This window comes from Sipha flava, unplaced genomic scaffold (assembly GCF_003268045.1).
Source record: "Sipha flava isolate LNK unplaced genomic scaffold, YSA_version1 174_pilon_pilon, whole genome shotgun sequence".
Taxonomy (NCBI): domain Eukaryota; kingdom Metazoa; phylum Arthropoda; class Insecta; order Hemiptera; family Aphididae; genus Sipha; species Sipha flava.
Genome location: NW_020272000.1, coordinates 483,845 through 498,727, shown reverse-complemented (window position 1 = coordinate 498,727; position 14,883 = coordinate 483,845). Strand labels below are relative to the sequence as shown.

The 14,883-nt window shown below is 26.4% G+C and overlaps 3 protein-coding genes across 3 annotated transcripts; 2 read left to right on the top strand and 1 right to left on the bottom strand.

Moving 5' to 3' along the window:
* Positions 1 to 74: 74 nt before the first annotated feature.
* Positions 75 to 7,480, bottom strand: LOC112680183 (ATP-dependent Clp protease proteolytic subunit). Its single transcript, XM_025550208.1, has 6 exons — positions 7,368 to 7,480; positions 7,019 to 7,177; positions 6,856 to 6,947; positions 6,600 to 6,792; positions 5,572 to 5,677; positions 75 to 223 (listed from the first exon to the last, which is right to left on the bottom strand). Exons 1-6 carry the CDS (start codon positions 7,398 to 7,400, stop codon positions 132 to 134), a joined length of 675 nt encoding a protein of 224 aa, XP_025405993.1. The 5' UTR covers positions 7,401 to 7,480; the 3' UTR covers positions 75 to 131.
* Positions 7,481 to 7,768: 288 nt separating this feature from the next.
* Positions 7,769 to 10,411, top strand: LOC112680182 (TM2 domain-containing protein almondex). Its single transcript, XM_025550206.1, has 6 exons — positions 7,769 to 8,086; positions 8,153 to 8,208; positions 8,360 to 8,527; positions 8,591 to 8,709; positions 9,912 to 10,055; positions 10,129 to 10,411. Exons 1-6 carry the CDS (start codon positions 8,014 to 8,016, stop codon positions 10,262 to 10,264), a joined length of 696 nt encoding a protein of 231 aa, XP_025405991.1. The 5' UTR covers positions 7,769 to 8,013; the 3' UTR covers positions 10,265 to 10,411.
* Positions 10,412 to 13,148: 2,737 nt separating this feature from the next.
* On the top strand, positions 13,149 to 14,678 carry LOC112680161 (MIP18 family protein galla-2). Its single transcript, XM_025550180.1, has 3 exons — positions 13,149 to 13,351; positions 13,428 to 13,507; positions 14,325 to 14,678. The coding sequence occupies exons 1-3, from the start codon at positions 13,237 to 13,239 to the stop codon at positions 14,589 to 14,591; spliced, it is 462 nt and encodes a 153-aa protein (XP_025405965.1). The 5' UTR covers positions 13,149 to 13,236; the 3' UTR covers positions 14,592 to 14,678.
* The last annotated feature ends 205 nt before the right edge of the window (positions 14,679 to 14,883 follow it).

Sequence of the window (14,883 nt, the reverse complement as noted above, 5' to 3'; positions counted from 1 at the left end):
ATAAACATATAGTAGACAATTGGTATTTATGATATTGAATAAAATAAAATCATACAATAATGAAGTACAACCAAAATATTTTAATATTTTAATGAAATAAATTTAAATAAAATATACAAAAATAATTTAAATTAATTTATTGAAGGTTGTTCAACTTTGTCAATCAATCCAAAAGTGACAGCTTCATCAGCACTCATAAAATTATCAGATTCCATGCTATCGTCTGAAAATAAATATAAATTAAATTAAAATTTTACACTTAGTTTAAATACACTTATAAAAAACGTCAATTTTAGTAATTATTTAGATATTTCATATACACAGATAGGTTAAAATTCAATAGTTCATCAATTAGTATACGAAAAAAAATAATGATCATTAAATATTTGTGAGATTTTTTTCAGTTGATATTATGAGACAGGTTTAAAAAAAATATTAGATAATTTTATCAATTTGATAGATATAATTAGTGTCAAAATGATATTTCTCAAAACCTAAAATTTATTTACTATAATACATTTGAAGTATTCATAAATAAAATTATAGTTATGATTAGGCTTAGGGACTTATAGCTCTAAAAAATACACAAATATGCTTCTAAAATCATTAAAATATGCATTTATATGCATTACAAAAAAAAAAAAAAAAAAGACCACATAGTACACAAAATAAAACGTGTCCATCGGATGTAAATGTATCTTTAAACTCCGAAACAAAACTTTGTAGTCGGCTACTCGTAGACTGTTGTACTTTCGGCATTACACAATGTTACAAAATACGTATGACGTTTTATATATGATTCGACGTTGCATGGTTGCGAGACGCAAAAAAAACGACGGATAATAATCAACTGAACTGAACACTAAATAAATAATCTATTATTCTATATCAACTATTATCTTTATCGACATCCGGTTGATATTCAGATACGATCGATACGGGTTTATAGTATTATTTATACTTACACAAAAATTATAACGAGATATGTGAGGTAGTTTGCAGATAGTATATTACTGGAAATATTAAGTACTAATTATTAAGTACATTTTTTTTTTTCGATCGTTTGAAATATGTATATATAAGTTATATGTATTATGTATTTTTTTTTTATTTTTATTTCTAATATTCCCAACCATATTAATACTGAAATCAATAATCTTTCCGATCCCTGCTCCGATCACTCCCCAGTCCTCTTATCATTAAATGCCTGCGCTCCAAGCCGATTCAAATACCCTTCTCTCTTAAATGGTAAAATGAACTGGGAGTAATTTAAAAAAATACTAGATAACAAAATCAATCTTAACATTAGTCTCAAAACTCCAGAACAAATTGAAACGGCTGTAAAAAATTTTACTTCCTCTATACAAACATCAGCTTAGAGTTCCTCCTCAACCTCTACAACATCCGTTCCTCATTACTCCATGCAACTTCCAACCTTCGCTCGTGATTTCATCTCCTTAAAACGCCACGCAAGATCCACGTGGCAGAGAACCAGATTACCGTTAGACAAACAAATTTATAATAACCTGTCTAATCGAGTAAAAAAAATGCTATCTGAATTACGGAAAGAATCCTTCGACAAATATACCGCTTCTTTAACAGTAAAAAACTGTTCTCTTTGGAAAGCTACCAAACGTATACTACGCAGTTATAAAACCATACCACCATTGAAAAAAGAAAATTCCAGTTAGGCAATAACTGATTACGACAAAGCGGTGTTATTTGGTACTCATCTTGCTAAAGTATTCCAACCACACAACGACATCCCAATATCTCCAATATTCAATAATATAGAAGCCACTTTATCTACTCCATTACCCATGCACCTTCCCCCGAAAAACTTTTCTCCCGGTGAAGTATATCAATGTATAAAATCTTTTCCTTCACAAAAGTCTCCTGGCTACGACCTAATAACGGCCGAAATCTGTCAACTCCCTAAGAAAGCGATACTAATGCTAACATATATTTTAAATGCAACTATCCGACTTTCGTATTTTCCCTTACAATGGAAATTTTTCACAATAATACTTATTCATAAATCAAATAAGCCCCAGAACCTTCCGTCCTCTTACAGACCAATAAGTTTACTCCCTTTTTTCTCAAAAGTATGCGAAAAACTGGTATTAAAACGCATATGCCCGATTATAGTGAATAAAAAAATTATACCAGAATATCAATTTAGTTTTCGTGAAAGGCACTCCATCTTACACCAAATACATCGTCTGGTAGATTTAATATCCTTAAGCCTGGAAAGAAAAATGTACTGCTCAGCAATAAAGCTTGATATATCGCAAGCCTTTGATAGGATTTGGCATCCTGGTCTTCTCCTAAAACTTCATAATATTCTCCCTCTTTCTTACTTTCTTTTTTTTAAAAATTATCTCGAAAACCGCTCCTTTTCGACCAGAGTAGGTAATGACTTATCCCCTGTTTATCCCATTAATGCAGGAGTCCCCCAGGATGCCATTTCTTCTCCACTCCTTTTTAACATATACACATCTGACCAACCAACCAATCTAAATACCCACGTTGCAAACTATGCCGATGACAAAATACTCATTGCAGTAAACAAAGATCCTAACACTACATCCACTCACCTTCAATCGCAACTCAATGGCATGCACAACTGGTTCCTGAAATGGCGCGTAAAGTTAAATGAAAGTAAGTCATGTCACACAACCTTCACTCTCTATAAAAAAAACCCTCCACAAATTTATATTAACAATATTCAAATTCCAACCAACACCCAATCTAAATACCTAGGCTTAATCTTAGACAAGCGACTGACATGGTCTCCACACATCCACTCAAAAAAACTTGCTATAAATCTCCGAACAAGAATGCTCCAAATTCTTTTAAATAACCAAACAAAAACTAGTCTACACTCTAAACTAATAATTTATAAATCCTTAATAAAACCTATGTGGACTTACGGTATCGAACTCTGGGGTGCCGCTAAAATATCTAACACCAACAAAATTCAAACCGTCCAATCTAAAATATTCCGCCGCATACTTAATGCTCCGCCATACATCTCCAACGAAACCATCTACAACGACATCAACATACCTACAGTGAAACAAACCGCCATAACTCGTTACAAACAATTCCATAATCATCTCATTAATCATCCGAACATACTAATTAATGAATTATCATCCCTCACACTCCCTGGAAATCCTCCTCGCCGCCTAAAACGATCTTGGTGCAGAGATCTACTCTAATAAGTCAGAAAAAAAAATAATAATAATAAATAACTTAACATAATGTAGTTGTATTATTATTATTAATTTTAGTAGAAGTACTCCCCCCAATGGGGAGCCTCTTCACAGGTTAAATCAAGCTAAATTAAAAAAAAAAAATGTCATCAAAAATTCTTATTGTACATATAATGTTCAGATTGTATTTTTTCTAAATAAAAAAAAAATATGTATCTATAGTTTTAGTTTTAAATTTAAAAAAATTGTCAAAATATGCAAAATAAGCATAACATTTTTAAAATATGCACTCTCCTGCAAAATCTATCAAATATGCAAAAATATGCACATTCAAATTTTAGATCTGATATCATGGCATCGAGAAACGAATTTATTTCGCACTCTGGTATATTTAACAATAATTAAAAAAAATATGCAAATGCTAGAAGTCCCTAAGCCTAGTTATGATGATTCTCTTAGCTTGGCCTCTCCAAACTATTTAAATAAGAAAATTTAATAAAATAGGCAAGATTACATAAATATAATGATGACAAATCATCTATTCAAATTCCTATTAAAAAAAATATAAGTGAAAGAAGGAATATTTATTTTTATTCGTTGGCTGTAAAAATAGAATCAATGAGTGCAATAAAAATCAGCGAGGCTCAAGCTTTCCAAATCTCAATTGCTATTTGTATCTATGTGTAAGACATAGGCGCAACTAAGGGGGGGCTTAGCCCACCCAGTTTTGTCTGTAGCCTATTCAGTTTCACTACAAAATAAAACATCAACTCTTGGTTTGCCTAAAAATGTAATTTTTGGTGTAATTAAGACATTTGAAACTCTAAGATCTGAAGACGAATTTAAGAAAATATGGGAATAAATAAAAATATTATGCTGAAGAAAATGACATTTGGTTACTAACTCCATTAACTGGTGTATATATTTTATGATTTTGATAATTTATTTTATGTTTTTTAACCTAGATAATACATACAAAATATAGGATCAAAGCATCGCAGAAGAGAGTCAACTAGTCTTCATGATTGTGTATTAACAGCTACCACGGCAGCAGAAAATGATTCACATTCGTCATTAGCAAATTATGTAAAAAGTTATTGGAAAACTTTTATATATTTTTTTACTATGGACAGTGTTATTTTCAATCTTAAATATAGGTTTTTTGGTTAAAGCTTGGGTATGGCCAGTTCGGTTGTAGTTCATTTTGTAAATTACAACCGATTCAATGAAATTTATTGATCATTATAAGGTAATTTAGTAATACCATGTATATAAATACATTTTAATTGTATAAGAGATTAATGATAACTAATTAATTAATTATAATAATTATAATTATAGAAATTACTTCATATTTCAAAGAGTAGCTTAGAAGCAAAAATTAGAGTGGCGTTTAACCTTTAAATAGTAAAAAAAAAAAGATTTCAATATAAATGATGTTAAAGAAGTCGAAAAACAAATATTTCCGAACTTTTCTAAACTTATACAAGTGGCTTTATCTATTCTTATAAATTCAGACACCTGTGAAAGGTTGTTCTCTTCAATGAGACGAATAAAACATTGGCTTAGATCTTCCATGACCCATGATCGATTAAAAAATTTATCTATTTTAAATATAAAGAGAGATTTAACCAACAAATTAGATGAAAATGAAACTGTAAATAAATTTGTTGAAAAAAAATAGAAAAATATTGTTAATTTAATTAGGCTTTATAATAAAAATTTAATAGCTATGAACTGTATATTTCATTGATTATATATGTATATCCTTATTATTCGTGTTTATTTAGGTAGCTAGTCTGTAAGTAATAAGTGACTAGGTAAGTGACAACATTTTACTTCGAAATGAACTATTAACGACTATGGGTAAGGTCATGAGAACTTCTAATTTATATAAATATAAATGTTTATGTTGATAATCAATATTGGGGGTGTGGGGACGAAGCCCCCACGGGTCGCTGGTATCATTAAAATTCAGCCCACCCAGAAATCGAACTCTAGTTGCGCCTATGGTGTAAGATACATTTTTATGTATATGAAATTTATTATCTTAAAAAAAATAAATACATTAACAGTCCTACAGATATGAGGACTCGAAATTTAGGAATTTTAATAATATTTTTGTATAATTTACATTTAAAACTTAATCTGAATTTTCTCAAAATATTCATGTATTTATATAGCTATATTGCATATTTTAAGTTTATCAATTAAAATTTATAAATTTTATTGATTTACATTGATTGCATATTTTGATCATTTTTACTGCTAATTTAAGAATTTAGTTATTAAATTAATGGTTAATTAAAATTTTCATCAATGCATTATTTTTATAATAATTATATTTGCTTACCAATTTTTTCAGCAGGCATTCCAGTATGTTTAACATAAATATCAATCAATGAAGATTTGAGTCTTAAAATTTCATCAGTAACGATTTTCATATCAGAAGCTTTTCCCTGAAATTTTCAATTTTTTATTTATATACATAATTATTAAAATGTACACTTAAACTATTTTTATACTCTATTCTGAATAAAAATACAATTGATTAAAGTGAATTTTAAAAGTTCATATTCCTAAATGTTGATATCTAATCACAGATCTTGACTATGAGGCAAGGGGATCTGGTATAACAGTTATAATACAGCTGTATAGCTTAGTCAACACATACATTTCTCAATTAGAATACCGTACAGATACATCAACATGTGCAAGGATGGTATGCAAAAAATAAATATATTTATATTATATTATATTATTTAAATTATTAATTACATCACAATGTTGGTAATTTTCATTATTGATGTCTTTCAGAAAATGAAATTGTAGATATGTTTAGAATGTAGATAATATACTAAAAGTAATATAAACGCAATATATTGGCATTAACAATTTTATCTATTTTTCTTCAACTTGTTCATAGAAGTTACTATTTTCACAAATACATTTTATAAAATGGGATTTAAAAAACTGTCACATGTATTTTATTAAAATTTACTAATTTTAAATCAAATATCAATGAATTAGAATCAAATTAAGAAACCGCATTAAGATGATGATAATTACTTAAGTAATGTAATTATATATTTATTAAATATTACCTTTTTTATATTTATACTTTTATAATATATAATATAATATTACAATATTATATTAAAATATTATTAATGGCATGTTCAAAAAAAAAAAGAATATTGTAATTTTTGGTACGTAGTATTAAAATAATTTACCACTCCTGACTAATAGTACTAAGGATCTAATGGTAATAAAATAATATTAAAAATTATTTATTAGACAATATTATTATATACAGCGTACATAATTAAACAATAAACTTTTAATCCACAAAAAGTATTGAATATACATTTCAATTAATACCTGCATTCCACCAGATGGTTGATGAATCATAATCCTTGAATGTGGTAAAGCGTGCCTTTTACCTTTTGATCCAGCAGCTAATAGAACACTTCCCATGCTACATGCTTGTCCTATACACCAAGTTGATACGTCTGGCTTAATATACATCATTGTATCATATATACCTAGACCTGCGGTAACACTACCACCGGGGCTAAAAATAATTATGAATATTTGTAATTTATATAGGTTTGTAAGTTCTTCAACAACATTTTACCTATTAATATACATGTTGATAGTTGCTTTTTGATTTTCAAATTGTAAAAATAATAACTGAGCAATTACCAGTGAAGCAACATGATCATTTATCTAATAATGAACATTAATTTAACATAAAATAATTTTTATACAAAATTGAATGTTTAGTTTATTGTACCAACCTCACCCATAACACAAACAATTCGTTCTTTAAGAAGTCTAGAAAATATATCATAAGAACGTTCTCCACGGCCAGTTTGTTCAACTACAATTGGTATAGTCAGTCCACGAATACTGTTGGTCATTAAGCTGTTACCAAAGTAAGATATTTTGCTAGTGTTCTGGAAATAAATAAATGTTAAACATTCAACTTAAAACTTGCTAGATATAAGGTATTTATATTTTATATTATTGTATTTAAATTAAATAAATATTCTTGGAGTATATAAAAATATCAGAGAATCAAATTGAATAAATATTATAACATTTTAATTAACTGAACTGTTTGTAAGTAGGAAGATAATATTTTACCTGTAATATACTACGAGCATGTAAGAAAGTCATATTGATATGATTTATAAAATCTAATTTAAATAGATATATATAAATTAAACAGTGGATGATTTATCATAGATTATATAAATTTTGTAATTATACCATGAATAGAAATAAACGTTTATTTTAGTTCCATGTATTCCTAATCAAATTTCATATAATAATAATTAAAATATTATGTAAATACAAGACCAGTGTAACAACGAAACCCGTAAACACTATTGTACATATTCAATTTTAAAATTATTATTTCTAATTAAAGTACCCGATGATAAAGTCAGAAGGTTTATAAATAATATCTATATACTTTGAGTTTAAACGGGTTAAACTCTTATCATGATCCCAGATAACATGAAAAATATTCAGGTAATCTCTGGTTTCTTTGTTGTGTCCATAGAGTAATACTCTATGGTTGTGTCTAAGTGTTCATATTTGAATTTCATCAAAATACAGGTATATCAATCTTAACTCTTGAAGAATCTGGTTAAAAATTAACCTCTTAAATTAATATTAGAATTCAATATGTATTGTTTAAAGTTCAAACACAGATTATCTTAAACTTCATGTAATTTGTGATTCAAGTAGATACTTTTATTCTCTATTTTTTATAATGCAATGAGTTATGAAGCTACAATCTTACTGCGGAATTATATTTTTTTGTTATTTTATAGTAATTGGTCTAGCATCTCAAAATGGTAAAATGAATTATAATTTATATTCGTTTGTAGCATATTACCTTTATTCTACACTGTTATTTTCAGATGATGATCATACAGACTCATCAATTTACAAAAAGAAGAAAAAACCTAATCCATCAGTAAGTATGAGTCTATGAAACAACTCTAAACTTTTATGTTTTTTCTTTTGATTGTTAAATTTAAGTATGTTGGCAGTATAAATACCTAATATTTATATTCAAAATAACCTGAACCTTATTTTTACAATATCTAGTTACTATTTGTTTGCAGATACCTCTTGAAGAAGACCATATCAACATGGAACTTGAATGTACACATTTACAGCACAAACCTTGTTCAAGCCTTCCATATCCATGCATCAGTTGTCAAAAAATGAATGACTCTTGCATTTATGGAAATCAAACAATAGCTACCTGTAATGCGAATGTACATTGTCAGGTATCTTGTATATAGGGTATTATACTGAGTTGCTCTCTATTAAATTAATATTTATATTTTTAGGGAGAAACATCATTTGGTAAAAACTTGACTTGTCGATACTGTTATCAAACAGAGTTCTGGGAGTACAAATGTATGAAAAAAACATGCATTTCAGATGCCTCACCACCTTCGTATTACAAGTAAATATTATAAAATTATCCTGTAATCAGTTTAAGTCAAACGGGGAAAATTTATATTCATAATATAGAATGTATTTATATATTGTATACATATTATTAGTATTCGTAATTTGGGTAAGTATACATTATTTTTTATGAAAGTAGAAAATCTGTCATTTTTGTTTGTTTTTATTTAGTATTAGAAGTATTTTCAATAAAACTACCTAAATTATTAAGTGCAGAAAAAATGTTATTAGAAACTCCTGACTGTTGTTGGACATATCTTTGAAGTTCATGAATAAGTCCGTATAACTTTATTGCCGTTTTTGGTGATTAACTGCATTATAATTAAATATCAACGTAATATGTACAAGCTCTGTCATTTATCTTATATTTTATAGTTTGGGCATTTTATACTTTATCTAATCTGTCATATATTCAAGTTAGTGAATCATAATAGATAGTGGGTACTGAAAAATGATATTGACATATAGAAAAATTTAACATATGGAAATTCGATATACCGAAATAACTGAACACTTAAGTCTAATACTGAATGATTGGGACTAAAAAAAATTCTACATACAAATACTTCGAGATAGCAAGGTTCCACTGTATACTTATTTTTTATTTCTCTGTTTAAACAATTTTTTGATCAGAAGGATTGCTCCAATCATCTACTTTTTATGTATACCAATTGCAAATGTTGTCTATATGGTTTTTTTTGGATATCATTTTTTTAAAAATATTAACAGTTTTCTAAATCATCAAGAAAAAAATTACAAAATATAATAATAAATCGTTTGCAACAAAATTTTTATTTGACAAAAAATCTTGAATATTCAATATCAAGTTTCTTGTATATTGTTCTTGTATAAAAATTATCCTAATACTTGTACAAATTTTAATTTAATGTTAAGTTATATCATTTTGTCGTTTACAACTATTAACTGTAGGAACTTAAAACGCAAACTGATTAGATAATTACATTTTCATCTTATACATATTATGATAATAATTATGTTTTTTCAATATATGTTTTATAATTTTTGTATTTTATTATATTTTATACCAACTCCAAATATTTTTAGTTTCTCATTCTCATGAATGAAATTGTTTAAATTTTGTTTTAAAATTTATAAAATTTTTATGGAAACCATTTAATTATGAATAATAATTTTAAGATAATCAAGTTTATTTTATTTAAAAGAAAAATATTTTAGGACTAATTGCACAGTAAACAGAGATGTTTTATGCTTGGGAAGAAGGCAATTTTTGAAAAAATTGCGTTGTAATTGGACAGGAGGTCATCGGTGGTCAACTGCTTTAATTTTAAGTGTTACTCTTGGAGGATTTGGTGTAGATAGGTATGATACCATAAATATTAACATAATATTCAATTTATAATATCTAAGTAATTTATTTGTTTATTTTTTTTAGATTTTATTTGGGACACTGGCAAGAAGGCATAGGCAAATTATTCAGTTTTGGAGGTCTAGGAGTTTGGACACTAATTGATGTATTATTGATATCTATAAGATACCTGGGTCCAGCAGATGGTTCTCTATACTTATAATTTTCTAAGAATGTTTTAAAATATTTTGTATAGTTTTATACTTTATTATAAACCAAAATATTGGATGTCATTCTAAATGTTTAATTCTGTAATTATAAAAAAAATTAAAATACAAAGAATACCGACAGTGTATAAAAATTAGTAATTTTAAAATTCTTAATATAATTTTACCAACTTACAATGTACTTGTATTTTCTTATTCATATTAGAATTTAATTATTTATTAAATATTTTAATATTTAATAATAATAATGTTACTTATATACTTATTATTTCTATTAGTAGTATTACTTAATAAACTTAAAGACATTTTTTCTTTCCAAATAATTTAACCTTATCATATCCTCTTTTTTTTAGGTTTCCTCCTTTTTATATATTTAGGTGACAAAAACTGAATGAAAAAAAAAAGTCATAGATATTTTATTTTATACAAACTTTGAAAAAAGTAAAAGTTAGCTAAACATTTTTTTTTCTTTGAATAATTAAACTTTTACAGTTAGAATGCTTTTTAGACAATTTAAATGGTATTACTTCACTAAGTTTAGTGTTTTATTTTTCACAAAATTTGGTTGTAGGTAACAAAACAAATCTTAAGATAACCCAATAAATAATGCAATACAGACACATTAATAAAATACATTACATTATCTAGTGTTCAAATTAAGGAAAACTATATAAAGGAGTTCAGTTCAATGATTTAAAAACTGCGTTCCATGTGCTCAATTATTTAACACAGACCCGTGGGGGTTATATTAATTTATATCAAATATATAAATATTCAAATATGAATGGTATGCATCAGCTATATCCAGTTAGTATATCATTTAAATTTTAATAGCATTGAACCATTAAAGCCATTCAGTATATTAGATATTTGATTAATCCTATATGGTGGATGGTATGGAAAAGCAAGAATTTATCAAAATAATGATTATGAAGTATATTATCTTATCTTCAATACAATAATAAATGTATTGATTAAGAAGATAGGAGTAACATTTTTTTTTTTTTTTTATTCATATTTTTATAAACATCGGCTATTTTGACCATTAGTTCAATATTAGCTTAAGATTAGATTATCATTAACTCAATATTAGATGATATTGGTATATTTACATTATTTTATAGTATGGCTTAAATTAAGTTAGACAGTTGTGTTTCTTTTATGATGTTGATGATTGATTGTGAGTCTGGTCCTAACACTTCTCCGATTTGTTGTAATATCGTGTCTTCGTACGTTACGTATGTGGGCGGATCCTTTTTTTTCATAATGTGTGTGTGATGGATATGTGCCCTATTCGTAGTCGATTTAATAATAGTTTCCTCTTTCCTCTTTAGTCTTGGGTTTTGCCATGCCTGTGTTGTTTTTTATTTGATTTGACTGTATATCTAGGTTTGACCATAGTTAGAGCCACTTATGATTTAGAACTTGTTTGGTTTGTTTTTTTTTTTGTCTTCGTATGTGTATATTATATATTGAGAAAAAGTTTTTTCTTGGCTTAGTTTTGGGTGTATTGTATTTTGGATTCCTGTGATGTTGCTGAGTGAGTCACTAATTACGAGGTATTTGTGGGGTATTAATTCTTTAATTTGTAATAATTTTAACTCCACATTGTATATTGCCAGTGCTTCGGCTGTGTAGAATGAACATTCAATGGGTAGTTTATATGTTATGGTTATATTTTCTGTTACTATTGCACGAATAGATCTTTGCAGGAAAAATTTTTTTGTGTCCGTATATATTATTGCCTACATTTAGCCCCTTTTTTGCAGCTATCAAAATGTGATAACATTGATAAAACAATAACATCATTTTTGTTGTAATAATTTTATATATTGTTAAATTTAAATTTAAATAGTTAAATACATTTAATATACAATTCGAAAAAAAAACACAATAACCTAATTTAAAATTTAAAAATACACAATTCATTGCGAATACTATAAGCGAAAATATAATACTAATGTTATAACTAGGTTTAATATTTTGTATTTTTGTTATATAAGCGTATCTAACTATTTAAAGTTTAAACCATGGGTCCCATCAACACAGATTTAATCATTTCTAAATACAAAAATCATCTTTTTCTAAATTTGTGGCAAAAACATCTTTATTACAGTATTTAAAATACAAAATTGGATTATTAATACATTTTACTATTTGGCCCATAACACTTAAACTATAAACATTTCAATGTTGTTCCTTCCACAGAATCTTGAACATTATTTAAACCCTTTGAATAGGAACCAGTATAGATGATAGTATAGTATTATATAAAATAAAATAAGCTACTAGCCAATTTTACTCTATCAGCTGTAGTAAACCTTAATTTACCAATTGGTACCATAATTGAGTATTACTTTATCTTACAATTAATTCATTGTTCTCGTTTAATAAAGATTAAAATATGGTACTTTTAACTTAGAGGTATGGAGAAATATGAGAGTAATAAAAATGTTATATTTCTTATTACTTTTGAATTGTACCTTTTAAATGACGATCTAAGTGAATATAGTGTTTTTTATCGAATTGTGTACTATTAAATTTATTTAACAATTAATGTATTTAATGATTTAAATTTAAATTTAACAATATATAAAATTATTAAAATAAAAATTGTTATTGTCTTATCAATGTTATCATATTTTGATAGCTGTAAAAAAGGGCTAAATGTAGGCAATATATATATACGGGTACAAAAAATTTTTTTTCTGTGAAGTTCCTTTCGTATTTTGGGTGACCTGAACGCGCTCTACTGGCTATACGACTCAAACATTATCTGACAACCCTGACATGCAACACTTAACACAGACAATTATGATATTAATCACGGTTAAAATAATAATAATAAAGAATAATTTCATTATAATGTGTTATAAAAACGTATATAAAACGCAGCATTAATAAATATTTGCTTATATTACTCTCAAGTATTATTTTAATTTATTTACTAATATTACACAAAACTAACATGGGTCTAGACAACGAAAATCCAACTTTATTTGAAAAAAGTGAAGAAAGAATAATAAGTGAAAAAGATTTGGATGATAATGAAGCTGAAGAGTTTGATTCACGAGAGATTTTTGGTAAAACTTTATAAATAATTGTATTGAAATAAATTTAACTTGTAAAGTTATCAATTTGTTTGATTTAATATATCAGACTTGATTAGAGGAATTACTGATCCAGAACATCCATTGTCACTAGAAGAATTAAGAGTAGTTGATCAAAATTTAATAGAGGTAAATATATTTCTTAAAACTTAAATGAATTTAAACTATCTAATGTATATGAATATACATTCATAATTTAATTATGTAAGTAATATTTATTAAAAAGTTGAAAAATACCAATGGAATTATCAATATAGATTCTTAAAACAGAAAGAAACATGAGATACTGTAATAGAATTACTATTTGTAGAATAGATAACAGTAAAAAAAAAACATATCTTACATAATCTTTTGACTAAGTAGATTGCAATTTAAGGATAATTGTCCAAAAAAAAGATATTGACCTAGAAGAAATCATTGATAGCTTCTACCACAATCGACAAAGAAGTTCTGTAGTACATTAATTGCAACTATTAACCATGAATTAATTCATGCAATTACCTTATAATATACTTAATATTAAATATTAATAGGGATTTCCTAATAATTTCCTTTTTTTATAAGAGTAAAACCAAGTTAATTTACTTGTTTAAATTGATTTAAAAAATTATTATCTGGTTCTGACCTAGTATTTCTAGGCAAAGCTACCACTGGAAAGTTTTTATTACCTATTGATATTTTCAGTGATTAAAAACTATGATTTATAGATGAAACTTTTAATATGGACATTTTTTATTATACAATATTGATTATGAAAAGTTACTAATTCACGGATTTGAAGTTTAAGAGAAAACTCATTCTGTCACTTTTAAATCTTAATAGTAAATGTATTCTATTTTTATATTTATATTAATGGTGTAAGGGCTTAATAATTTCATATTAATGCATTTTTAAGTATTACAATTAAAATTGTAAGGTTAATTTTATTATTTATTTTTTATTTTAGGTTGATGATAACGCTAATATTGTGAAAGTTCTATTCACACCAACAATTCCTCATTGCAGTATGGCTACATTAATCGGATTGTCTATTAAAGTTCGACTTTTATGGTGTCTTCCTCCTCGCTTTAAAATATCTGTTACCATCACCCCAGGTACTCATGCATCTGAACATGCCATCAACAAACAATTAGATGACAAAGAAAGAGTAGCTGCTGCTTTGGAAAATACTCATTTGTCAACAGTGTTAAATAAATGTATAGCCACTGCATAGTTTTATATCAGTAACATAAATTTTGAATTAAAAAACACAAGATGTAAATAATTCTTAGTTAATTGCAAATATTTATTTATTTATTTTTTTTTTGTTTATTTATTATTATTATTTAAGTATTATTTAATTCATAATCTTTTTTAAGTATTAAAATCAATAAATATTGGTTCAAGTTGAAAAATCCCAAATGCTGCACAACTGGTTGGCTAGTCAACATCAATGTTCTCATTTTAGATTCTTATAGTATACTTTTATCTATCAAAAATAAGCATAATAATTTAAAAAATTGTAT